General features: G+C 42.1%; 1 protein-coding gene across 2 annotated transcripts in view; it reads right to left on the reverse strand.

The window, feature by feature from the left end:
* Positions 1-27,371, reverse strand: part of ATAD2B (ATPase family AAA domain containing 2B) — a 162,672-nt gene that overhangs the window by 108,215 nt on the left and 27,086 nt on the right. For both annotated transcript variants that reach the window (XM_054023138.1, XM_054023137.1), the window contains exons 5-9: positions 24,836-24,938; positions 24,181-24,289; positions 16,325-16,441; positions 14,891-14,966; positions 464-562 (exon numbers count right to left, since the gene is read on the reverse strand). In XM_054023138.1, coding sequence (XP_053879113.1) covers positions 464-562; positions 14,891-14,966; positions 16,325-16,441; positions 24,181-24,289; positions 24,836-24,938 — 504 coding nt within the window. The remainder of the gene's footprint in view (positions 1-463; positions 563-14,890; positions 14,967-16,324; positions 16,442-24,180; positions 24,290-24,835; positions 24,939-27,371) is intronic.

Consider the following 27,371-nt stretch of genomic DNA (forward strand, 5'->3'; position numbering starts at 1 on the left):
GTGATAGGAAGGGGTGAGGAGGAAGAGAGGTGGTATTTGGAAGAGCTATTGTTTTAACTCCCTCCAAAACTAATTAAAAAAAGAAAACACCAGAGTAACCCTGGTTCTTTACAGTTCAATGAAAATCCATTTTTAATTGATACAAAATTTGGTTAACAGTGTCTTACACAGACCTTTATTTGGGTTTTCTTCTTTACTTTATAATCTGCACTGTTTATAACTATCTACTCATAAGACTTCAGTATTATACTGTAATATTTGTTCAGTAACTAAAACAAGCCCCCCCATATTCTTCTGTTGTAAGTTAAATTTATTGAAGTTTCATAAGAAGTAACTTTTCTAAATAGTTTGCTGAATCAAACTATTACTTTTCACACTAACTAGAATATTACACCATAATTCTGCTTTTTCCTGCCAGGCCCATATAAACTGGCCCTTACAAAGACTCAGCAAGTTGTGATACCTGTTCCTTGCTCTGGCCATGCTCTTAGACTTTCTCCTTTCAAAGCGTTCTTCGTCTGAAGAGGTTGTATCACTGCTATGAATGGCATGTTTCTTTCTCCTATTTAAAGAACAAAATAAACATGTAGCTAATAATACATTTCACTTTTTTAAAATGTTAAAACAAAATAAAAAGGATTTATGTAACAGCACTGTTCAAGTCTAGCAGACATTTTAGCAACTTTTTGTTCCATAAATAGTTGACATATCAAAACAGTCTTCTTATATTGTTCCACAGATGTCTGATTCCAACTTGAACATCTCTGAGAGGGAAGAAAGCCCTAGGGACATGTGGCTCATTCCACATCACCAAAATGGAGAAGTGAGCTACAATATCAAACGTTTTCAGAGTTTAAGGTTTCTAATGGACCTGTCATCTGATAAAACCTCCAAGCTACATCGCTCATCTCTCTCTGAAGCTAATAGAACAAAAACATCAGGAGTGTAACATTTTAGCTATTTAAATTCCTTTTTAAATTCCAAAGTTCTTTTAAGTCTTATAGTCAGTTTCTTTTTCTAAACGCTTTTCATACTGAACATTAAAATATTTTTAGAAATTGTTTATATTGTACTTGCAATTCTGAAGTAAAGAAAAATAAAATGTGCAATACAGGTTATTCTTCAAACTCCATACAGGTAACTTCTCTTCATTTTAGTATAGTACAGTAATCTAGAGAACTCTTTGAAAAAGATTGGGAGCTGTATTATATCCTAGACATAAACATATAAAAATAGACAAATGCAGTTTGAATTTAGGCTGCTAAAAAACAGTTGTTTCATTTATATTTGTATGAAATAACAGAAGCATCTGGCTGATGGACAGAGTAGCCAGAGATGTAATTCTCAAGGATCTCTCAGTGGATATAGAATTCCATCACCTATATGAATATGGTATTCTGCATTTGTTCAGCTATTTTAGCTGAGACACAAATAAAGCCAGCCAAGTTCAACAGTCTGACCACCAAGAGAAATCAGACAGGAAACTATGTCACTATGGTGAGTTTTTATGGAAGACTCTACAACAGCATTAAACAGGATAAAATGGAAAGGCAAAATAGACCAGAAAAAGTTGCAGGGAGGCAGTGATCAGTGTCTTTGGTATCCCTGCCATAAATTTGGAATCTAAGAGAAATTAATACCATCTTAAAGAGGATGATGGCTTAAATATATAATGCCTCCAACCTGTCTTTTTTCTTACCGACACAAGGAAAGTACAGGGAAGAAATGGTTACTTATCCTGTGCAGCAACAGTGGTTCTTTGAGAGGTCTCTCTCTATGGGTGCTCCATTCTAGGTGTGCTAGCGCCCCCTGCGCCTTTGATCGGAGATTTCTCATAGAAGAGTTTGTTAGGCCTGCACATGCATGGCAGTCAGCCTCATGCCGTTGTTACACAGCACAGCACGGGCCAACCGACCTCAGATCCTTCTCGATCACAAAGCTCCATAGCAGAGAACTCCAATGCAGAGGGGAAGGAGGGTGGGTAGTGGAGCACCGATAGGGACCCACATCTTGAAGAACCACAGTTACTGCACAGGGTGAGTAACCATTTCTTTGAGTAGTATCCCTACGCGTGCTCCACTCTAATGACTACCAAGCAATTCCCTTTAAGGCAGGGGCAGCTTCGGAGTCGAGTCCAGTAGCAAAGAAACTACAGCCTAGACAAACACAGTATCAGCAGTGTCACAAGTTATAGCATAGTGTTCAGCAAACGTATGTATAGACACCCAAGTAGTAGCCTCACATATCTCAATACGGGAATATTCTTGATGAATGCCACAGAGGTGGAAATGGACCTTGTAGAATGAGTATGTATATTCAAAGGTGTTTGAATATCGCAACATTCATAGCTAGAATTAGTGGAGCCAGATATCCACTTGGAAAGTTTTTGATTAGAGATTGCAGACCCTTTTGACTTATCTGCTTGCAAGGAAAATTATCTGTGGGTCTTTCTGAAAGGTTTTGTCCTATCCACACAGAAGGACAGGGCTCTCCTGATGTCCAGGGTGTGCAGGAGTGCCTCCTGGTTATCTAGATGCAGTTTGGGTTGGAAGACTGGCAGGTGAAGGAGTTGGTTAATATGAAATTCAGAAGAAACTTTAGGTAAAAATTTGGGATGGGGTTGCAGTGTGATCTTGTCCTTAAAAAAAAAAATATATATATATACTGTAAAAGGGGGCATCAGGGCTCCTATTTTCCCAACCTGTCATGTCAATGCGATGGATATCAGGAATGCCTTCTTCACTGATGAACAGAGCAGTGAGCAGGTACACATCAACTCAAAACAGTAGACTTCTGAGGCATTTACAGACCAGAATGAGGTCCCAATCAGGAGATGGACTGGTGGATAGAGGTTTCCAAGTCCCCTGAGGAATCTCGCTGACGTTGGATCAGCAAAAACAGAACAACCCTCTATTGGGAGGGGTGGGAGGGTGAAAAGCCGTGATGGCTGCCAGGTAGACTCTTATGGAGCTCATCAATAGTCCTGAACTTTTGAGTCAGGATGTAGTCTAGTATATTTTACAGCAATGAGGTCACACCAACAGACAAATCTGTAGCCGGCGGCGCCCCTCCCCCCCCCCCCCACCTTTGCTCTTTCAAGTGCAGTCTGCACAGTTTCCTGTTATGCTGTAACAAAGCCACAAGCAGCAGAAGCTCCCCAGTGATGTTAGATGCTTTCTTAAAGCTGCATTGCTCTATATAGCCAATTGTATTCATGCAGTTAATGTAAGGAGTGAGTGAGACAGGGAATGTGACAGCCAATGGCAAAACAAAGAAGCAAATATCGCGGTTTATGGAACCACGGTATTATCTTGATAAAGGTATAAATCTCAAGACCGGTGGCTAGGTAGGGTACCAATAAGGAAATGTAACAGCACGCTAAACTCGGGAACGGAATGGAAGCCCTCCTGCAGATCCGAAGGGACTTCGGGAACTCTTGTCGCCTCGCAGCCTATCTCCGGGCAGCTGACGCCTGGCCAGCCTCAGCCACCAGCAAATTCAAAACCAACACCCTCACTTGCAGCCTGCCAGCATGAATGAGTTGTGTTTGTGTCTGAGTATAATTGTGCAATAAGGGAAACAAATCAACCCTCAGTGCTGCTTGAGTTTGACCTTTCTCTGTGTTTATTTCTTGCATGGTTCCAAGAATGGGTAACAAAATCTTGTCCATTTTTAAGAGTCTGTGTAGCAAGTAGACTGTTTCCTGCTTCGTAGTAGTACTCTTTTTACTTCCTCTGAGCAGGTAAGTCTCTAATCCTGTGAATCATCTACCAATCATGTTTTGAGAAGCAGCACTGTGAGATTGGGGTGAAGGATGATCCCACCTTCCTGGGAGAGGAAATGAGGAGCAGCATGAAGAGTGATCGTGACCAAACAGCCAGCTGTATCAGGTAAGGAAATCACATTTGTCTGGGTCAAGTCATAACTATTAGTATGACTCTGGCTTTGTCTTTTCTTTTTATTTTGAGCATAACTTTGGCTTTTAGAGGAGTTGGTAGGAATGTACACAGGAGAGTTGACGACCAATGAAGGTGAAAATCATCCCCCAAGGATTTGTGACCCAGTCCACCTCTTGAGCAAAACTGGGTACATGTCTTGTTTAACTCTGTGACGAACAAGTCTATCTGAGGGGTGCCCCGTTGATGGAATATGTGGTGTCATATGCTGGGGTCTATTTCCCCACTCATGGTCTTGGAAGAAGCACCTGCTGAGTTCATCCATGGTCACATTCTCAACCCCCGCGAGATAGGCCATATCTGGTTGCATATGCACCAATTTCAAAGCTTGACAGTCTTGATGCAGAAGGACAGGATCTTGCTTCTCCTTGCCAACTGATGTAAAACATGCATGATATGTTGTCTGTTATGACCTTTATGTGTTTGACCCTGATAAATGGTAAAAACTGGAGACAGGGGCATCTGACTGCTCTGAGTTCCAGGAGGTTGTGTAGCAGCATGGTCTCTTGCAATGTCCACTCATCCTGGGTTGGGTGAGTGTTTAGATGCACTCCCCACTTTAGCAGAGAGGCATCCACCAAAATGATGAGTTTGGGGGTTGAACTTATCTATGTTGGCTATGCTGGAAAGGGCCACAAAGCTGTGCAGAGGAAGGTAGGGTCTTCCTGTTACTGAATCAAGATGTACCTGCATGGGGTCAAAGTGAATTTTTGAATGTTCAATTGCATGCCGAATTCGTGGAAGAGATCTATCACCTCATAAGTTACCTAAGCCACCGGTTCCAGGGAGCGACCTTTCAGCAGCCACTTGTCCAGGTATGGGACTACTAAAATACCTTTCCTATGGCTGCATTGCTACTTCTGACATAACTTTTGAAAAGTGCCTCGGGGCAGACGAGTCAAAAGGGGTGCACTCAGTATTGAAAGTGGTTCTGGCCAACAGTGAAACGTAGGTGTGACGTTGGCAGACCAGAGTGTATTCAGTCCAATTCACTTGTATATTATAGATCAAAGTGATTGCTGAACGTAGAAGAGTGCATTTGATGTTTAGACTTCATGAAACTAATAGGAGGTTACTTGCACTGTTTTCACTCGTCCTGTTATAATGCAGTAGCAAACATTTTCATTGTGTATACCCCTGTAACTAAAATAACCCATCAAAGGAGGATTGTGGAATGCTAATGAAGGACTTCAACAGAAAAAAGTGCTAATTCCAAAGGAAGCGGCCATTGTGTGTGATAACCAGAGGTCAAAGACACTGTCATAACTATAAAGGGAAGGGTAACAGCCCTCCTGTGTAGAATACTGTAAGATCCCTCCTGGCCAGAGACACCAAAATCCTTTTACCTGTAAAGGGTTAAGAAGCTCAGGTAACCTGGCTGACACCTGACCCAATAAGGGGACAAGATACTTTCAAATCTTGGTGGGGGGAAGGCTTTTGTTTGTGCTCTTTGTTTTGGGGGTTGTTCGCTCTTGGGAATAAGAGGGACCGGACATCAATCCATGCTCTCCAAATCTTTCTGAACAAGTCTCTCATATTTCAGACTTGTAAGTAACAGCCAGGCAAGGCGTGTTAGGTTTATCTTTGTTTTCTCAACTTGTAAATGTTCCTTTTGCTAGAGGGTTTACCTCTTTTTGCTGTAACTTTGAACCTAAGGCTAGAGGGGGGTCCTCTGGGCTCTTTGAATCTGATTACCCTGTAAAGTTATTTTCCATCCTGATTTTACAGAGATGATTTGTACCTTTCTTTATTTATTTAATTAAAAGCCTTCTTTTTAAGAACCTGACTGATTTTTCCTTGTTTTAAGATCCAAGGGGGTTGGATCTGGACTCACCAGGAATTGGTGGAGGGAAAGGAGGGGTAATGGTTAATTTCTCCTTGTTTTAAGATTCAAGGGTTTGGATCCGTGTTCACCAGGGAATTGGTGGAGAAGTCTCTCAAGGCTACCCAGAGAAGGGTTATAGTACTTGGGAGGGAGATATTCTGGGGGGGAAGGAGGTAGACAGAGTTTCCCAAATAACTCAAATAATTTGGGTGGTGGCAGCAAAAGCAGATCTAAGCTGGTAGTTAAGCTTAGAGGTTTTCATGCAGGTCCCCACATCTGTACCCTAGAGTTCAGAGTGGGGAAGTTTCAGAGTAACAGCCGTGTTAGTCTGTATCCGCAAAAAGAAGAACAGGAGTACTTGTGGCACCTTAGAGACTAACAAATTTATTAGAGCATAAGCTTTCGTGGACTACAGCCCACTTCTTCGGATGCATACAGAATGGAACATATAATGAGGAGATATATATACACACATACAGAGAGCATAAACAGGTGGGAGTTGTCTTACCAACTCTGAGAGGCCAATTAATTAAGAGAAAAACAACTTTTGAAGTGATAATCAAGCTAGCCGAGTACAGACAGTGTGATAAGAAGTGTGAGAGTACTTACAAGGGGAGATAGAGTCAATGTTTGTAATGGCTCCGCCATTCCCAGTCCCGGAGTTGATTGTGTCTAGTTTGCATATCAATTCTAGCTCTGCAGTCTCTCTTTGGAATCTGTTTTTGAAGTTTTTCTGTTGTAATATAGCCACCCGCAGGTCTGTCACTGAATGACCAGACAGGTTAAAGTGTTCTCCCACTGGTTTTTGAGTATTTTGATTCCTGATGTCAGATTTGTGTCCATTAATTCTTTTGCGTAGAGACTGTCCGGTTTGGCCAATGTACATGGCAGAGGGGCATTGCTGGCACATGATGGCATATATCACATTGGTAGATGTGCAGGTGAACGAGCCCCTGATGGTATGGCTGATGTGATTAGGTCCTATGATGATGTCACTTGAATAGATATGTGGACAGAGTTGGCATCGGGGTTTGTTACAAGGATAGGTTCCTGGGTTAGTGGTTTTGTTCAGTGATGTGTGGTTGCTTGTGAGTATTTGCTTTAGGTTGGGGGGTTGTCTGTAAGCGAGGACAGGTCTGTCTCCCAAGATCTGTGAGAGTAAAGGATCATCTTTCAGGATAGGTTGTAGATCTCTGATGATGCGCTGGAGAGGTTTTAGTTGGGGGCTGAAGGTGACAGCTAGTGGTGTTCTGTTATTTTCTTTGTTGGGCCTGTCTTGTAGGAGGTGACTTCTGGGTACTCGTCTGGCTCTGTCAGAGTGGGGAAGGAACCTTGAGAGACTCAAAGTGCATTCCTCACTCACTGCCATCAAAGGAAAAGCCCACATGGGCTCGGCTTGTTTTCGGTCAGAAGAAGTTATAAGTATGGATTCAAGGAAAGACCTTTCATCTCTGGACTCTTACAGGGAAATGTACCAGATGCAAAACAGAGGTCCCCAGAGACAATCTGGGTACCCTGAAAAGACTGCAACTATTTGGAATTACAAACTGTGACTCACCTGGGGGGATAGCTCAGTGGTTTGAGCATTGGCCTGCTAAATCCAGGGTTGTGAGTTCAATCCTTGAGGGGGCCACTTAGAGATTTGGGGCAAAATCAGTACTCAGTCCTGCTAGTGAAGGCAGGGGGGTTGGACAAAATGACCTTTCAGGGTCCCTTCCAGCTCTATGAGATATGTATATCTCCACATATTTTTTTTTTTTATTTTAACCTCTCAATAACTCTCATTTCCTTTTCTTAGGTAATAAATCTTTAGTTAATTTACTATAGAATTGGTTGCCAATTCTTTGTTTTAAGATCTGGAGTACCAATTAATCTGGGGTAAGCGACTGGTCTCTTGGGACTGGGAGCAACCTCATGTGGTGTGATTTTTGGTTAAACTGACCATTATCATCAAGTTCAGTTTGTCAGAATGGCAAGATAGAGTGGAGAGTTTAAAGGGATTGACTGTGACTCCATAGTAAGACTGGTATAGCTAATGATCCAACCAGCAGTCCAAATTCAGTGATGAATCCTGTTCACGTGCCACTTGAGGCATGTTGCACATAAGCTAAGACGACATTACTGGCTTGATGAAATCTAATTAAAGAACGTACCGCCAGCTGGGGATGTCTGCCCTGTTTTCTGACAGTCTGCCCTGAGGCAGGCACTCTCAGTTGTGAGCCACTCCAGACAGCAAGAATAGTTTGTGGATGGGTGGATCACAATATGGAAATATGCATCTTGAAGGTTGAGGGCTAAAAACCTATCCCCTTACTCTAGTGACAGGATAATCACCGCAGGTGTCAGCATTTTGAATTTGTGCGCATTCACATAGGTGTTGAGTAGCCTCAAATCTGGGATAGGTATCCAACTTCCACACTTTTTTTGGTAGCAGGAAATATCTTGAATAAAACCCCTTTCCTCTGTGGTGCATGGGGTTTGGTTCTATAGCTCCCAAGTGTGAGAGAGTCTATTTCTTGATGAAGCAAGCTCTCATGAGAGGGGTCTCTGAAGAACAACAGGGAATGGGGATTTGTTGGTTAAAGTGGATGGTGTATCCTGTTGAGATGATCTCCAAAACCCACTTGTCTGTAGTGACTGACTTCCAAGCCCTCCTGAAGTGGTAAAGGCAGTCAAGGCAGGTGACTCAGTGCAGCTGGCGAGGATGAGGATGGTAGTTCAGGCCCTCAACCAGCCTGTCAAAATTGCTGCTTGGAGGTGGAAGGGTGCGATGTAGGAGGCTCAGAAGTAGACTGTTTCCTTCGCTGGAATCTCTGTATCTTTTGATGCTGTTCACGTGGCTTCTGGGAGGTAAGGAATTGAGCAGGATGGTATCTCTGAGCTGTCTGGGACTTGTTGAGCTCTCTTGTAGGTGGGTGTATAAATACCAAGAGAAAGTAAGGTATCCCTAGAGTCTAACGTTTGCAGAGATTTATCCATGCTGTCCACAAACAACTTAGACCCACCAAAGAAAGGTGTTCCACCATATTCTGGACCCCTTTTAGAAATCCGGAGAGTTCAAGCCAGAAAGTCCTTTTTATAACTACCATTGTAGCAATCAGATGGGCGGCAGTATCAGTGGCATCGAGGGAGGCTTGTAGAAATATTGCCGAGGGCCAGCTACTTGCCAGAACAACTGTATTAATTAATTAATTAATGATCCCTGAGCTCTGCTGGTAGGTGGTCAACAAAAGAGTTTTGGTATATTTTTGTGATTGAATTTTGCCATTTGCACCTGGTAATTGGCAATTCTAAATTGGAAGGACACTGAGGAATAAGATTTCCTCCTCAGTAGGTCTAGACATTTGTGGTCTTTTTCACGAGGCATGCTTTTAGCATAGTACTGCTTTTCATGTTCATTAACTGCATCGACTGCCAAGGAGTTAGGTGAGGGATGAGAAAATAAAAATTCGGAGTCCTTTGCTGGGACACAATACCTCTTATCCACTCTCTTGCATGCAGTAACTGAAGTGTGCCAGATCTTCGCTGGGTCCAGAAGAGCTTCGTTGACAGGCAAAGCTAAGTGGGCAGAGGTAGGTGAATAGAGGATATCAAGCAGCTTATGATGAGGTTCTTTAACCTCCTGGAAAGAGAGCTGCAAGGAGTCAGCAATTCTCTTGACCAGAATCTGGAAGTGCTTAAAATCATCCACCAAGGATGGAGGAAGAATCATAACCGCTTCATCCAGAGATGATGATGAAATACTAGGAGAGACCTCTTCATCAGTATTAGTGGCCTGCTCCTCAAAAGATTCTGCTTGAGGGGCGTGTCTCCTGGAGGGAGCAAGTGATGCAGGTTGCCTCTCTCTGAGGAGTGATGATTAGGGCCTTACCAAATTCACGGCCACGAAAAACACATCACAGACCGTGAAATCCAGTCTTTTGCACACTTTTATCATCTACTATACCGATTTCACAGGGGAGACCAGAGTTTCTCAAATTGGGGGTCCTGACCCAAAAGGGAGTTGTAGGAGGATCGCAAGATTCTTTTAGGGGGGATTGTGGTATTGCCACCCTTATGTAGTAAGATGAGGCCCTGAAACAAACTCTTGTGTCAGAGGCCCAGTCTGAGGCCTGAAGCCTGAACCAAAGTACTTCCAGGCATTGCTAAGCAAAAGCTGGGCTGTGAGCCAGAGGCAGGCCCCACTCACAGAAGTTGGCGAGAAGAGGGTTGTTAGAAGCAGGTGCATTCACATGTAAGTACTAATAAGAGGAACTTGTGCCAAGATGGCACCGGGACATCCCGATATGAGGACACCCCACAGAGATAACAAGGAACAGGCAGGTGCATCTTAAAGACAGGGTCAAAAGGACAGCATGATGGATAGATCTGTTTGTTTGAAACAACATGATCAAAGGGGGAGACAGCACCCTAATGAGCCACGGGATTGTACCTCAATACGTCAGTAGGGATGAGTAATCTGTCCTGTAACTGTATAAAAGTAGGTCCCGGAGTGCACATCTTTGTCTGGCCTAGGGGGCAGTGGAAAGTCCTGCCACTGACTGAGCCGGTCCACTGCCAGGGGACACAAATTCGTAGTATGTCTTGTAGAGTCTACGGGAAACTATTACTGTGCTTCGTTTGACAATAAACCTGACTCGGGTTCCTTCGTACCTTACTAGAGACTGTGGTCTTTGGGGGATCTCTCAGGGTTTGCTGCGTCAGCTATCTGCGCAGAACTGGGGCAGCACACAGAGGGAACACATACGCAGCCGACCGTTATCATCATCAAACACGAGCAGAGCACCACACCAGTAGTTACTGACAACACCTTATTTCTGTGCTGACTTCAGAGCTGGGTGGCTGGAGAGTGGCAGCTGTTGGCTCTCTGAAGGCAGGACACCAGCAGCAGTGGAAAAGTAAGTGTGGCAATGCCATACAATGCCATCCTTACTTCTGTGCAGCTGCTGGAGGTGGCTCTTTCTTCAGAGCTAGGCTCCCGGCCAGCAGCCACCACTCTCCAGCTGCCCAGCTCTGAAGGCAGCACCGTCATCTGCAGCAGCACAGAAGTAAGGATAGCAGTACGTCTACCCCTCCAACAATAACCTTGCGAGCTCCCACAATTCCTTTTTGGGTCAGGACCCCGACAATTAAAACACAGTGAAATTTCAGATTCAAGTAGCTGAAATCATGAAAAATGCTATTTTTAAAATCCTAGGACCATGAAATTAACCAAAATGGACCATGAATTTGGTAGGGCCTGCTGATGCGCAATGCCCTGGAGAATTGTTGGCAATATGGCCAAGGAGGTGCATAAGGTGGAGGTGGCACCCACAGGTGCTCATACTAGTGAGATGTTGGTTGCAAATTTGTACCACGAGTAGTTATAGTTTCATCAGAGATTTCTAGAAAGGGGCCTCTATATGAGTGAGAGAACCCTGAGTGAATATTTGAGACACCAAGGCAAGGTCTTCATCAGCATCCTTTTCCTCAAACTCACTCTGGAATGATGGTGCACCTGGAGATCTGAGGTGAAACCACTGGTACTGGGTGAACCTCAGGCGATCTTGATGTTCTCAGTACTGACAGCATGTTGGAGCCGAGCAGTAGAAAATCTGGTGTCTCAGAAACAGCCAGGTCTCGGGGAAAATGGAACTCCTGTGAGTGTGTCATGGGTACTGACTCTGTAGTCTCCACCAAGGTGATGGTGGCTGAGGGCGCTAACAGTACCGTGGGTTTCGGGTGCTCCAGGGGAAGTGTATTCGGAGCCTGAGAGGGCTTCTTCAATATTGAGGAAGAATTCTTCTTGCCATCTTGGCCTGCTAACAGTACTAATGATTAAAGAAAGCTTTGCAGTCTTTCAGTCTAACGGTGCTCTGGGTACCTGAGGAACCAGCAGACTCATGGGTACCCAACTGGAGAGCAGATGGTGCCAGAGTGGCTGAAGAGACAGACAGACAATCTCGGCTTTTTAGAGGTAGATTCCCTACCTAGTGAGCCCAGGGCATGGCCCTCAGAGGAGTCTTGCGTCTTCCTCTTAGATGCCCTGGAGGAGTGGGGCTCTGATATTATGGAGGCAGAAAATTTGCTTGGAGACCAGTGTACAGGTGGGAACTCTTGGCCCAGGTCACAAGCCAGGCATAGAGAGCTCTCAGTCATGAGGAGACAAAGTTTTATCTCCCTGTTTTTTCTGGCTCTGGATTTCAGTGCCAGACAGATGTGTGTTTTCCCCAAGGCAACAGATGCAGCAGGAGTGCCCATCACTTACCAGGTTCACCTCCAGCACAACAGAAAACATTTGAAGCTGGGTAGAACGTCCCAGTGAACAAGAACTATCTAAATATAATATATAATAGAGAATTTTTTTTTATTTTTAAAACTAGGAAGCCGAAACTACTACTATTTACTAAATAACTAAACCAGGGGTTCTCAAACTTCATTGCACCGCGATCCCCTTCTGACAATAAAAATTACTTCACGACCCCAGGAGGGGGGACCGAAGCCTGAGCCTGCCCAAGCCCCACTGCCCTGGGTGGGAGGGCCAAAGCCCGAGTCCCACTGCTCCGGGCAGGGGGGGGCCAACCCTGAAGCTCAAGGGCTTCAGCCCCAGGCAGGGGGCCTGCAACCTGAAACCTGCCACCCAGTGCTGAAGCCCCAGGCTTTGGCTTCTGCCCTGGATAGTGAGGCTCAGGCTTCAGCAAGTCTAAGCCAGCCATGGAAACCCCATTCAAAGGGGGTTGTGACCCACTTTGGGGTCCTGATCCACAATTTGAGAACCGCTGAACTAAACTAACGCTAAGAACTACTACAACTAACTACTAGAATAAGAAATGAGGACAAAGTTGAGGAAATCTCAACGGGGATAACTGCCAGAGCTCCGTCTCAGGCCGCAGTGGTTGAGAAGAACTGAGGCAGTTTGTCAGTGCGGTACTACATAACGAAGTCATGGGGCACAGGCCTAACTAGCACACATACACAGGCCAAATGGACACTGCTATGAGAAATCTCCGATCAGAGGCATAAGGGGAGCTAGCACACCCAGATTGGAGCACCCATAGGGACACTATTCACAGAAGAACATCTGTTCAAGAAATGCTTTATCAACACTTTATTTAAAACTAGTTGGCTGGAACTAATGGACAAAACCCTTTTTAAAATCATCTTTAAAAACCACATTTTTTATCTTACAAACACAGGAAATTATTAAAACAAAGAATTTTAAGCATTATTTATTTGTTTCCCATATTCGCACTCTTTGCTCTTCTGTGAGCTTGGACAAGAAAACTGTCAATTTCAATGTGGTCTACAATCAGTTTCTACTTCATTTCACTTAAAAGGTAGAACAGTATCATGCTATTATATTTGGGTTGCAAACACCACAGGAGGCCTTTTTGTTTAAAAAAAAATCCTATTAATTTCAGTTCGTAGAAAGTTCATTTTTATAAACTCTAAGGTCGGGCTCTAATTGTGTGCCTAAGTTCACAAAAAAATTGCTCAAGGCTTTGGAGTTCAACTTACTATACACCAGTTTTATCTGGCAATAGAGCAAGTCAAAAAACCAAAATAAATTAAAAAAAAAAAAAAATCTTTTCTGTTTATTGACATTTGGATCAACTCTACTTGGAAGAAATTTTAACTATAACAGAACAGAAAATATGATTGCTTTTTTTTTAAATTGTATTTTGTTTCCTTTATTTCTTCAGTACAGAGGGAAATTTGCTGCTTTAAAAGACATAACAGGCTGTGGGACTATAAAATTGCAGTGTAGATGTTCAGGCTTGGCACTATTGGGTCCCAGAGCCCAGGCTCCAGCCCATGCATCGACACTGCAATTTTATAGTCCCACAACCTGGGCCCCACGAGCCCAAGTCAGCTGACACAGGCCAACCATGGGTGTTTTATTGAAGTGTAGACATACCCTAATATAGCACTATTTGAGACTGCTACAGTATACAAATACACAGGTTCTTTCAAAGAACCTGTTTCACACCCGCTATTCCAGTCTTGGGCCTCTCCTGAGCAGATTGCTTATAATTCATAGAATATCAGGGTTGGAAGGGACCTCAGGAGGTCATCTAGTCCAACCCCCTGCTCAAAGCAGGACCAATCCCCAGACAGATTTTTGCCCCAGGTCCCTAAGTGGCCCCCTTAAGGATTGAACTCACAACCCTAGCTTTAGTAGGCCAATGCTCAAACCACTGAGCTATCCCTCCCCCTAATCACACAAAACTTCTACTTGGCATTATGATACAACCATGACATTTATTTTCATTTGTTCCCTAATCAGAATGTGATCCTAAGGCACAATCCAAGACCCATATATTCATGTGATCAAACTATGGAATTCATTGCCTCAGAAAGTGGCTGATGCCAAGTACTTAAGATTCAATATGGGATTGGATATTTATAAGGCTATCAAGAATATCTAGATTTGTTACAATTAATAACAACCTTGGAAGGGATATTAAACCTTGTGCTTCAGGGCTTAAGAACCGGATGAGACCTATGTTGAGGTCAGGTTATCCCAAATCCACCTACTGCAATATTCTTACACCTTCCTCTGAAGCATCTGATGCTGGGCTACTGTCAATAGACAGGATACAGGACTAGCAGGACCTTGGGTCTGTTCTAGTCTAGTAATTCCTAATGTTCCTATATACTTCTGCAATTAAAAGTTTTATTTCACACTAGACTGCTTCATACTATTATTCAGATTAACTAACCATCTTCCCATGAAGGTATTCAGCAATCATTTCATTTATAACACCCTGATGCTATTATACTGATTTCTTTTGTATTAATTATAGGAAAATTCAGCTAAATTGGTCTTCAATTATTTTTAGATAACACAAGAAACAACAGGTTACAAACAGAAGAGCTTTAAAAAAAAAAAAAAAAAAAAAAAAGACTTAGGCCCCAAACCTGAAATGAGCTTTTCTATCTTACATAAGTTTTGGATGAACACAGGAGTCCACCTACATGAAGCTCACTGCAGGATGAGAGCCTTCCTTATTAAACCCAAAGAATCAGAACTATCACCCAGAGACAGAAAGTTTCAAAATAAACAGCTAACAAAATATGCTGAAGGAACACAAATATCTTCTACCTCCAAAAAGCTTGTGACATTTACCTGATATGGCTTCTTCTTGCAGGAGATCTGTGAATATCAAACAGTGCATTTTCCCTCTTTTTTTGATGAGCCGGCACTAAGAAAAAAAGGTAACAGCCTTGAAACATCAAATACAAAAAAGGGTAACCACATGACAATCTAAGGAAAAAAAAAAAAAACACTTATTTTCATTTATAACAAATCTATACAAAAAGTGCCTATCCTGAGCTCTAGGTGACTTTGCCGAAAATTAGAAATACCTCACTCAAAACCCAGAAAATAAGACCATAATGAAAATAAGCTCATCTATATCCCTCTTCCTCACAATCCTCATCTTTTATTGTGACCCTCTCGCTCCAAAAGCCATATGAAGAAATGGGCTTTGCAGCATACCCTCACTGTCAGAAGATTTGGATTATTTCAGATCAAGGGAAAGAATGAAAAAGATAGAGTGGTCTTCATGAGGGGCCTCCATTACCAGTTCCATCTCCTTTCAAACTTCTCAGCTGATTGCAGCTGTCACAATATAGCAGAGATAGAGAGGTGGTTTTTCAAATAGGCAGAATTCATGCCACCACATTCTGCAACACCTTCAGTTTCCATATTGTTTTAAGGTGTAATCTTATGTGCAGTGCACTGTGGTAGTTTAATTTTGAAGTGCTATACGCATGAACAACAGCAAGGTCTACACTCAAAAGAAATAGTTGCAATCTCTTATCTAGACGAAGACTGGAAAACGCTGCTTGTGATAAACTAACAGCATCCACGGATTCAACACTATCCCCAGTTACACACAGTAGTTATGAATGGTGGGCACGCAATCTCACTAAGAGGAACAAACTTAACCATTACCATATCTTCCATTCTAATTCCCCCAACCTACCAGGATCACCATCTCCTTATCTAGATTGAGCTTTAACCAGTTAGCTCTTATCTATGTCCTCATCTACGCCAGACTCTGAGCCAGGCATGCAACAGCACTAGGTAGGTCAGATTAGAGAGTTATAGAATTGATACCACCACCACACTGAATATACCAGAGTCTATCTCTCATTAACCTTCTCAGATGCCCCGCATACATGTTGAACAAAAGGGGAAGCACGATGCAACCCTGTGCAACTCTGCATAGAAGCTCCCTTAGGGATGAAGAGCAATTATCCAACTTCTGTCCCCTTGTCCATTGTTCTGACCAAAGCAACACAATAGATCAGAAGTGTGTGACCTTTGGCAAGACACTTAACAAGTCTGTGGCAGGCCTTGGAATAAAAACCTTACTTTCCTCATGTCCAATTGCATGCTTTAACAATCTGACAATGTTTATTCAGTAACCCACAGAATCAGAGCAAAACAGTTACAATACTTAACAGGGAAAAATCTATGGTATCTTTGAGCTCTATCGAAGAGCAAGTCCAGCTAATATGAGTAGAAAGGTCATCTATGGCCCTGATTCCTTACCTATTGGAGGTGCCTGGTACCTTTCCACAGTTTTTCTTTGCCTTAGATTATAAGGTCGATCATTTTCTTCTCCTTCTGCCTCTTCTACTTCTATATCTCCATCTTCCTCTTGAGATTCTAGAAAGAAAAAGCCAAAAACATTTTGAACCGTTCTATTACTTTATTTCACAGCAACCTTGCCCCTCTCACCCTCTCCCCAAAAATAAATCCACAAAATAAATTCTAAATGCATAAGGATCATTTTCTTCACTAATTAGAACAAACTAATCACCATTGGGGCCACTGGAAATCCGCAGGATGTTTTGCCAAATTCCCTACTGGCTTCCATAGGATTTTTTTGGAAAATCAGCAGGATATAACAATAATAAATGTAGTAGATTTCTATATATTTACAAAGTGGTTTTACATATAATTAGTTTATTTTACCCAGTTGGTGGGTGGTTTTGTTTTTCACTTTAATAATAATAATCCCTTGCCTACTTGAGACATGTGGCTGGTAAAATGAAGGCAGCTGGGAGACTAAAGAAGTTAGCCAACTGGTGAGCATTTGTGGGGCACTTCCATCTTACTGCTACTGATTAACTATGGTGAGGGAAGGGGACAAAAGAGAAGCACTTTCTGTGCTAGGAACTTGCTGACGAGCGTGGTAGGACTCTGGGTTGGATGCTGTGTTTTGAAATCTAGGCTTGGTTGCTGACTGTTTGAACAAGGTTGCCCTGCAGGTAGGTGAGTCAGCACCTGCTTTTCTTTGAAGGGCTCTAGCTGGGCTCTTTGAAGAGAGAGCAGTACAGTTTTTTGTGAACAGGCCAGTGATTACAGACAGCAGAGTGTGATGGGTTGAGTCACCCATTATAGCTGTGTGTAAGGCCCAGGCTTTAACAAGCATGCAAGCTCCAAATGGCTGGTAAGACAGATGGCTGCTGATGCAAAGGGAGTTAGCCAGATGGTATTTCCGGATCACTTCTGTCTTATTGCTATTGATTAACTTTGACCACTATCCCATGTCACTCATCCACGTGGGCACTAATGATACTACCAGTGACTACAGGGCTCTGGGGGCAAGGGTGAAGGTTGTGTTCTTGTCCATCCTCATGGCTGAGGGTAAGGTCCCAGACAGGGGGATATGCATCCTGGAGATTAATGCATATTGACACCATCTGTGCAACCAGAAGCTTTCTCAACCATGAATGCTATTCCAGGAAGGACTGCTGGGAGGAGATGGGGTCCACCTTCCAAGAGGAGGAAGAGCATCTTCAAGCACCAACTCACCCACCCACCTACAGCTCATATTACCCGACATGGAGAGAATTTTGAGCCTTGACCAAGCTGGTTTCTGCCAAGGCCATAGCACATGCGACCACGTACTCGCGCTGACCACATTTGTTGAAAATGGCTTTCAGAGAATCTTGAAAACAGGCGCGGTTTTCATCAATCTAACAGCAGCATACGATACGGTATGGCACACTGGCCTGCTCATGAAGGTATCATGGGTCCTGCTACCTTTGGTCACAGGAGTCGAACTGTTCCTCTGCGATAGGCAGTTCAGAGTCCATATGGGGGAGAAGACAAGTGCTTGGAGATGACAGAGCAATGGGTTACCCCCCAGAGCTCTGTGCTTTCTCCAATCCTCTTCAACCTTTACACCAATGACCTGCCAATAACGGAATCACGAAAGTTCATTTACGCAGATAACATCTGTTGTAGTACCCAGGTCCAGACATTCCACGAGTTTGATGCCACCTTAAACCAGGACATGGTAAAGTTAGCTGACTACTGTAAGACTTGGCGCCTCCAGTCACACGTCATAAAAACAGTTTCCACTTTGTTCCATCTTCATCACACCAGTGCAATCCGTAAACTGAATGTTTATCAGAATGGTCAAAAAGTGAAGCATGAAGTAGAACCGGTCTATCTAGGTGTGACCTTAGACTGCGCACTGAATTATCATGTCCACCTGAAGAAAACAACAGCTATAGTTGAGATGCGCAACAATCTTCTTAGCAAACTGGCAGGTTCGTCATGGGGTGCTCATGCTCCAACTCTGCGGACATCAGCTCTTGCACACCAGTTTAGAGTCGATCGCCACACACCAAACTGGTCAATACGCGATTACATGCCGCCATGCGTATCATCTCCGGCACCCTGTGTCTGACTCCACTCCCATGGCTTCCAGTTCTAAGCAATATTGCGCCTCCTCATGTAAGATGAGAGGTTGCCACTGGCAAGTTACTGGAGAAAGTATGTGCCAACCCAAGCCTGCCGCTGCACAATGACCTTTTTAATAATAATATAATAATAATAGGATATCTCCATATATTATATCTCCTAGAACTGGAAGGGACAACGAAAGGTAATAGAGTCCAGCCCCTGCCTTCACTAGCAGGACCAAGTACTGATTTTGCCCCAGATCTTTAAGTGGCTCCCTCACAACCCTGGGTTTAGCAGGCTAATGCTCAAACCACTGAGCTATCCCTCCTCCCTCAATACCAGCTGCACGTTTCCCATCACGTCACCCATTATGGTCTCATCTGCCACGCCAGGATGTTAGGGCGGGAATACTCTGGCGAGAGGAATGGGTATCTGTTATAATCCCCAAACAGTTCCTCATCACCAACCCCACAATTTGCCCACCTGGTTTTGACCTGCCCCATCGCCAATGGTCCCCGTTGAACAGGTTCCGGACTGGGCAAGGTCTCTGTGCAGCTAACCAGTATCGCTGGGGCCTTCGTGACGGCCTTTTGTGCAGCTGCAGCACAACACAGATGATGACACACACTGTCGATGAATGCCTGCTAACTAGGTTCAGTGGTGGCCTAGAAGAACTGCATCAACCCACTGAAGATGCCATTGCTTGGCTAGACGACTATGCACACACTAAATAAATAAGTGAGGAGAGTTTTAAACTAGGTTCAAAGGAGACAGGTGACAAAAGCCCACAGTTAAGCATAAAAAAGGCAACTAACAGAAGGCTAGAGGTTTGGGGGGAACCTTATGAGGGGGAGGCATGGAAAATTACGGTAGGATCTCAGGAGCAACAAGAGAATAATCAGCAAGGGAATCTGCTCAATATCTCAGATGTCAACACACAAATGCAAAGGGTATGGGCCATAAACAGGAAGAACTGGAAATACAAATACATAGGCTAAATCATGATTTAACTAGCAGCATAGGGACTTGGTGGGATAAATCTCATGACTTGAATATTGGTAAAGAGGGGTATAGGTAGGAAGACAAGGCAGAAAAAAAGGGAGGAGGTGTTGAAAGAATATATACACTTGTTCTGAGGTCAAGAAGGAGGTTGAGAGACAGACAGTTGAAAGTCTCTGGGTAAAGACAAAAGGTGAAAAAATATGGATGATATCATGGAAGGGGGTCTACAGTAGACACCAAACCAAAAAGAGGAGGTGGATGAGGCATTTGAAGAACAACAGAAACATCCAAAACACAAGACCCAGAAGTAGTGGGGGACTTTAAGTACTCAGAATCTGTTTGAAAAGTAATACAGCAAAACACAAAAGGTCCAATAAGTTCTTGGCATGCACAGGGAATAACTTTTTGTTTCAGAAAATGGATGAAGTAAACAGAGAGGCAACTCTTTTTGACTTGATTCTGACCAATAGGGAGAAATTCATTGCGAATCTGAAGGTGGAAGGCAATTTTGGTGAAAGTAATCATGAAATGATAGATTTCATTATTCTAAGGAGAAAAGGAGGAGTGAACGCAGCAGAATTAGGACAGTAAAAATCAAAAAAGCAGATTTTAACAAACTCAGAGAATTAATAGGTAAGGTTTCATGAGACGAAAATCTAAGGGAAAAGGGAGGTCAGGAGACCTGGCAGTTTCTCAAGGAGACAACATTACGGGCACAACTGCAAATCATCCCAATGCAAAAGAAAGATAGGAAGAATAGTAAGATGCCAATATGGCTCCATCAGGAGCTCTTAAATGACATGCAAATCAAAAAGGAATGCTAAAAGACGTGAAAACATGGACAAATTGCTAGGATGGAGCACAAAAGAACAACACAAGCATGTCTGAACAAAATCAGAAAGGCTAAGACACAACATGAGTTACACCTTGCAAGGGGCAAAGAAGATAAGACTAGGTTTTTTTAAAATACGTTAGGAACAAGAGAATAGTGAAGGAACGAGTAGTGAGGAAAGAGAGTTCATAACGGACTATACATCAAGAAAGCTGAAGTGTTCACTAAAAGGATTAATGAGGAGTAGATACTCAGCACAATTAATATTAAAAAAATGGGGAGGGAATGCAAGCCAAAACAGGAAATGAACAGTTTAAAGAATATTTAGATAAATTAAATGTATTCAAATCGACAGGGCCTGATGAAATTCATCCTAGGGTACTTAAGGCACTAGATGAAACAATCTTAGAACCATTAAGAATTATCTTCAAGAACTCATGGAAGACAGGTGAGGCCCCAGCAGACTGGCAAACATAGTATCTATCTTTTAAAAGTGGAACAAAGAGGATCTGGGGATTTATAGACCAGTCAGCCTAACTTTCATACCTGGAGAGATATTCGAACAACTTTTTAAACCATCAGTTTGTAAGCACCTATAGGATGATAGGGTTATAAGGAATAGCCAGCATGGATTCGTCAAGAACAAATCATGCCAAATCAACACAATTTCCTTCTTTGACTGGGTTAGTGGCCCAATGGATGGGGGGAAGCAGAAGATGTGATATATCTTGATTTCAGTAAGGCTTTTCACGGTCCTATATGACATTCTCATAAGCAAACTATGGAAAAGTGGTCTACATGAAATTACTATACAGTGGGTGCACAGCCGGTTGAAAGACCATAGTCAAAGAGGAGTTATCAATGGTTCACTGGGAGGGTATATGAAATGGGGTCCCCCACAGATCAGAACCAGGTCTGGTAGTATTCAATATTTTCATTAATTACTTGGATAATGGAGCAGAGAGTACACTTATAAAATATGCAGTTAACAGTAAGCTGGAGGGGTGCCAAGCACTTTAGACGACAGGATTAGAATTCAAAACAAACTTGACAAATTGGAGAATTAGTCTGAATTCAGCAAGAGGAAATTCAATAAAGATAAGTGCAATATACTTGCTTTAGAAAGGAAAAATAAAATGCACAGCTACAAAATGGCTAGGTAGTAGTACTGCTGTGACGAAGTGAGAATGTTCTTAATGTTTTCTCTGAATACTGTGTGTGGGCTTCAGTTTTCCCAATGTATTATTCAAGTGTCTAGGTGAAAGGATAAGAATGTGTGATCATAGCAGTGACCCCTAGACTACTGACTGTCTGCCTGGGCACAAAGAATGGCCAACACTCTGTATCATCACAACTGATGGCCAGAGCCCATCTTCTGCAAGGAGCCAGCCAAAGGCGTTGGAGAACAAAGAGACCAGGTGACCTGTTTGCTTGGGAAAGAGACAAAGTATGGAGGTGGGGCTGCTGGGCATGAATGAGGCTGGGCATGAGTGAGGCTGGGCTGCCGGAAGGAGTCCATCTGCTGGTCTGGGCGTCAGGAGAAGAGCCCAGGGCTCTGGAGCCCCTCAAGATGGACTTTGCTGTAACTTCCTGGTTTCTGTGTTAACAAGATCTGTTCTACGCGGTGTTCCTGACGACTAATAAAGCCTTCTGTTTTACTACACTGGCAGAGAGTCACTGCTGACTGCAAAGTTGGGGTACATGGCCCTTTGGGGGTTTGTAAGGCTTCCCCAGGTGTGCCATCCAGGTAGACTCACTGTGGGAAGCTCACTGTGTGAACAGGGGTGCTCATTCCTGGGTTTGACCTCGGAGCAATCACTGAAGCCGGGGAGGCCTCTTGCCCTGGTGAGTGTGTGCCCTGAGGGGAGACACATTACACTATAGTCCTGACTGGCTTCATTCAGATTACTGAAACTGTGACTCCGTGCCAACTGCTGAAAAGGATCTGAGAGTTATAGTGGGTCAAAAACTGAATACGAGTCAACCAAGTGATGCAGTTGCAAAAAAGGCTAATACTCTGGGGTGTATTAACAAGAGTATCAAATGTAAGATACAGGAAATAACTGTCCCGCTCGATTCAGCATTGGTGAGACTTCACTGCAGTGTTCAATGCTGGGCACAACACTTAGAAAAGATGTCAACAACTGGAGTATCCAGAGGACAGCAGATAAAATGATAAAAGGTTTAGAAAACTTGATCTAAAAGGAAAGGTTAAGAAAACTGGGTATGTTGAGTCTTGAGAAAAGAAGACTGAGCGGGGACCAAATAACAGTCTTCAAATATGTTAAGGACTATTATAAAAAGGACAGTGATCAATTGTTCTTCATGTTCACTGAAGTAAGCAGCATAGGCCTGATCTACACGGGGGTGGGGGTGGGGGGGGGTGGTTGATATAAGATACACAACTTCAGCTATGGGAATACCGTAGCTGAAGTCAACATATCTTATTCCGACTTACCTCCCATCCGCAAGGCGCGGGATCGACGGCCGCGGCTCCCCCGTCGACTCCGCTACCGTCACTCGCTCCGGTGGAGTTCCGGAGTCGACGGGGCGCGCATTCGGGGATCGATATATCGATCCCCGATAAATCGATCGCTACCCGCCAATATGGCGGGTAGTCTGGACGTACCCTTAATCTAAAGCAAGGGAAATTTAGAATAGATATTAGGAAAATCTTTCTAACTATGAGGGTAGTTGCACTCTGGAATAGCCTTCCAAGACAGGTTGTGAAATCCTCATCATTGGAGGTTTTTAAGAACACACTGGACAAACACTTGTCAGGGATGGTCTAGGTCAGGGGTCGGCAACCTTTCAGAAGTGGTGTGCCGAGTCTTCATTTATTCATGCTAATTTAAGGTTTCGCATGCCAGTAATATATTTTAATGTTTTTAGAAGGTCTCTTTCTATAAAAAAAGTCTATAATATATAACTAAACTATTGTTGTATGTAAAGTAAATAAGGTTTTTAAAATGTTTAAGAAGCTTCATTTAAAATTAAATTAAAATGCAGAGCCCCCCAGACTGGTGACCAAGACCCGGGCAGTGTGAGCGCTACTGAAAATCAGCTCGCGTGCCGCCTTTGGCACGTGTGCCATTGGTCGCCTACCCCTGGTCTAGGTTTACTTGATCTTGCCTCAGCACAGGGGATTGGTCTTGATGGCCCTCTCTAGATCCCTTCTGACGGTACAATTCTATAATTTCCAAAAACCTAGAATACCTTTGCTCCTCTTTTCATTCTCCCAAAATTCCCATGATAACCAAAAGAAATCAAATATTTGATAAAATACTAAAATAATTACAACTTTAAAATTTGCAGCCTAATGCCTATTAAAAGCTCTTCGAAAGAAACCTAAACACATAGGCTAAAGATATCAGCTGGATGTTTCTACTAAAATAATCACTACTATAACAGTTAATATCATTTAAATTGCCTCCACTGAGTTTCAAAATTTACACCCCACTGTGGTTTACACTACCCAGAGCAACTGTTTCAGTTCTAAGATACAGGAAATCTGGTTTAAATTGTTCCATATTTGTAATGCCAATTTAACAAACTTTTTTTCTTTTAAACAAAAGCTTTAGTTCAATTTGTGATCCACTATAACTCTCAGATCCTTTTCAGCAGTACATTGAAACCTGTGGACACCATAAATCTTTGCTAAAGAGCAGAATTTCTATATTGTGTATTTCCAATGACCCAGTTCATTTTCTATTAAGCAAAAGCAAATTATTACTAATTCTCTCTATTATAGTACAGTATTACAGTACAGTATTTGTATCAATACACTAGCTATTTTAAGAAGTTATTTCTTCTAAACAGTATGTTTCATTAGTGTTTCAAATGAAGCCCTATAGTTAATCTGTACAATACATACCTTCTTCTTCCCCTTCAGTGGACACTTCGTGATGGTTCTGAATTCCATAGCTATTTCTTCTCAGTGATTTCCGCCTTCTCTTCACTCGAGAATACATGTCCATGTTTTCCTAGAACAAAATGAATTTGCTCATTAATTGATACTATTCCTCGTAACCTGCATTGTTAGCCCAAATAGTAATGGTAATACCTAAGTAGTGCTTTCCATCTTCCATGTGCTTTACCAACAAATAACCCCGAGAGGTAGGGTAAGTATTCTCAGTTTACGAAATGAGGAGGATTGAGGAATGACTCTCCCGGGGCCACAGATTGTGTCAATGTCAAAGCCTGTGTTTAGAACTCAGGCCACCATGGTGCCCAGTCCTGTTTTCGACCACTAAACCACGTTTCCTCTCCAATTTAACAACACTAGCACTATATGAGAATGTGTCAGTCAATTCCACATTAACCAAACAGGATGACATATTAATATCTTTCTAAAATTAAATACACCTAGCATCAGTGTTTATTTATAACAGTGAGCATTAGCTAGGAGTTGAAAAAACGCTTTAGAATTTTAACATACTGTAGGCAACTGACGTATGGAGAGTTATAAAAATATACATATAGCCACTGGATGTTACCTTTATCCAAAATTTGAAAGATTCTGAACTTACAAATTCTGTGTCTGTCCACATTCGCAGCCGTTCTACTTCTCCAGACCTCCTATTCCGCCTGATGTTAATATTGTCCATTTCTTGTAGTACAGCTTCAGCAGTACTAAATATGCACAATATTTAACATAAAAGAGACAAATATTCAGACTTAAAATAGAAGAGCTGCAGAACTTTTACACACATAAATAATTCTATTATAAATTTCTTTGCAATCATTCCCAGAATTATATATGGAATAAAATCTACAGATTAACTAAAATTTTATTTCAGTCTCTCCTGCAACTCCTTGAATCCATCAATTAAACTAAAAATAGTCAGCCATAATAAAGAAAATTGAAAGAAGAGGGTAAAAGTATACAAAGTGTCTGCATAAGAGAAAAAATGATTATTTTATGGGCTGTGAATCAAACTCTAATATCAATTTTAATTTTAAGTGTGTGTTCTCTTTGTCAGTTGTGGGGGTTAATTTTTAAATCTGGTGAGTCTGAATGGTATACTTGTGAAAAGTACCAGACTGACAGCCTGTGAGACTGAAGCTTTTCATCCACATAACCAGCGTAGCACAGGTAGCAACACTGCACTCCTGTAAATGTACCTCAGTCCTGTAAGCTCTATCAAATGTCAGCATTTCTCTGAGGCAAGGGCTAACAAATAAAGAAATTTTTTTAAAATAACCAAATATGTGAAATGAAAGAGACATATAGAACTCCACTGCTCATTAATTTGCCTCTGTTGCATCACTTAACTTAATCATTGTATAATTAGACTGCAAGCTCTTCCAGAGAAGGACTTTTACCTTAAACGTCTTTAATGTGTTGTTAAACTGATGGTGCTAAGGACTGAGCAGGACGGACCACTTCTCGGGAAGGAGATGACAAGTCATCAGCCAGGCCCAAATCAATCATCTACTTATTTGTCATGACTGTTAAATTATTGCTAACTGTAGTGAAGGTTTGTGTACTGCGGATACCTGTCCACTGAAAATGTACGAAAGCTGCATAACAGTTGGAAACTTATCAACTTTCAATCATTTCCAGTCAGCACTTTAAAGGTAAATCCAAAGAGTGTGAAATCCTGAAATCAATGGAGGTAAGGATAACTATTTAGAAGTCTGGTGAAACTTTTGGGAATTTGTTGGAAGATGGTCATTCCCTTCCACCAAACCTGATCGTGTGTAGTGTGACCACCATACACACACACACACACACACACACACAGGGAGAAACCCCTTCAACAAGAGTCAAAATTAAACTAAAAATCAAGATGTTAAAATAAGGAAAACAGAGGAGGAAAAGGGACAAAAGCTTAATATCATGCACGGTTTTGACAGGACAACTAACAAACAGGTTACACATTTAAACATAAGAAAAACAGAAGTTTGGACCTAAATGAGATAATAAGAGACTTGAACCACCACTACCAATTGACAAAACAGAAGATAGAAACAAAGAGTAGAAAAGCATCAAACACAATATGTGACTGATACCACAAAACTGAAGAAAGCGATTAGTGGCAAGTCTTGTCAATACAGCTTTAGGGACTTCCATAGATCAATTTATAATTGTATACTTGTGTAAATACTAAGTTTCTCTCTATTTAAGTTGCAAAAAGCCTTATACGATTTCTATTACACTGAATGGAACTGTTAATATACAAAAGAAAAAAGAAAAAATGATGGAGGTTTTGCCATTAACATTAATAGGGAGAGAATGTCACCCAAAAGCATTTTTTCCCTTTGAATTTATAATCAATACTATTAAGTATTTCTGATGTACAACCTAACTGATCTAGATACATTCAAGTTATTGTTTATAATTTTGGACATTTTGGCTCAATGTAAACACAAATGCAGGCGTCAGTATCACAATCTTATCACATTACCATCTTTATAGTAGATTGCTTTCCTATTACTATATTGAGGAGGAAGAGGAGTTGAATAAAAAAGGGCTTTAAATTCAACCAGGGAAAAAGTAACTCAAGAGAAACTTATAAACTGATACCAACTGATTACTGAGAACATTGAAAAAAGCAGTTTCTGTGAAAAACTAAAGTTCAGCAGAATACATTTTTTATCAGTAATAAAGATCATACTTAGCAGTTACAGAACATTTTTCACGTTTAAAACATTTTGCAAACACTGATACTCAGTATCTCTCAAAGGTACATATTATACCCAGTTTACAGAAGAGAAAACTGAGACAGAGGGGTTAAGTGACTTGCCCAAGGCCACAGAGGAAACCACTTTCAAAGCAAGGAATTCCTGGCTCCCACTCCTGTGTTGAGATCAACAGACTGTGCCTTCCTCTCTGATCAACTTTATCTGCACTGTAAAGTCAAAAAGTGACACCAATCCTGTATGCAGTATCTCATTAACAACAAGTGGTAAAGAAACAGCTACGAACTTGTTGACATTTTATAATTCAGCCATACAAGCAAGATGTATTTAACTTCCAACCATTGTTGTTACTGTTGTTCACTTATTTAAATGACATTTAGATAGAAAGCCCTGTATTGCAGTTCTAACTGTTTAAAAAAA

The sequence above is a fragment of the Malaclemys terrapin genome, chromosome 3 (assembly GCF_027887155.1).
Source record: "Malaclemys terrapin pileata isolate rMalTer1 chromosome 3, rMalTer1.hap1, whole genome shotgun sequence".
NCBI classification, from domain to species: Eukaryota; Metazoa; Chordata; order Testudines; family Emydidae; genus Malaclemys; species Malaclemys terrapin.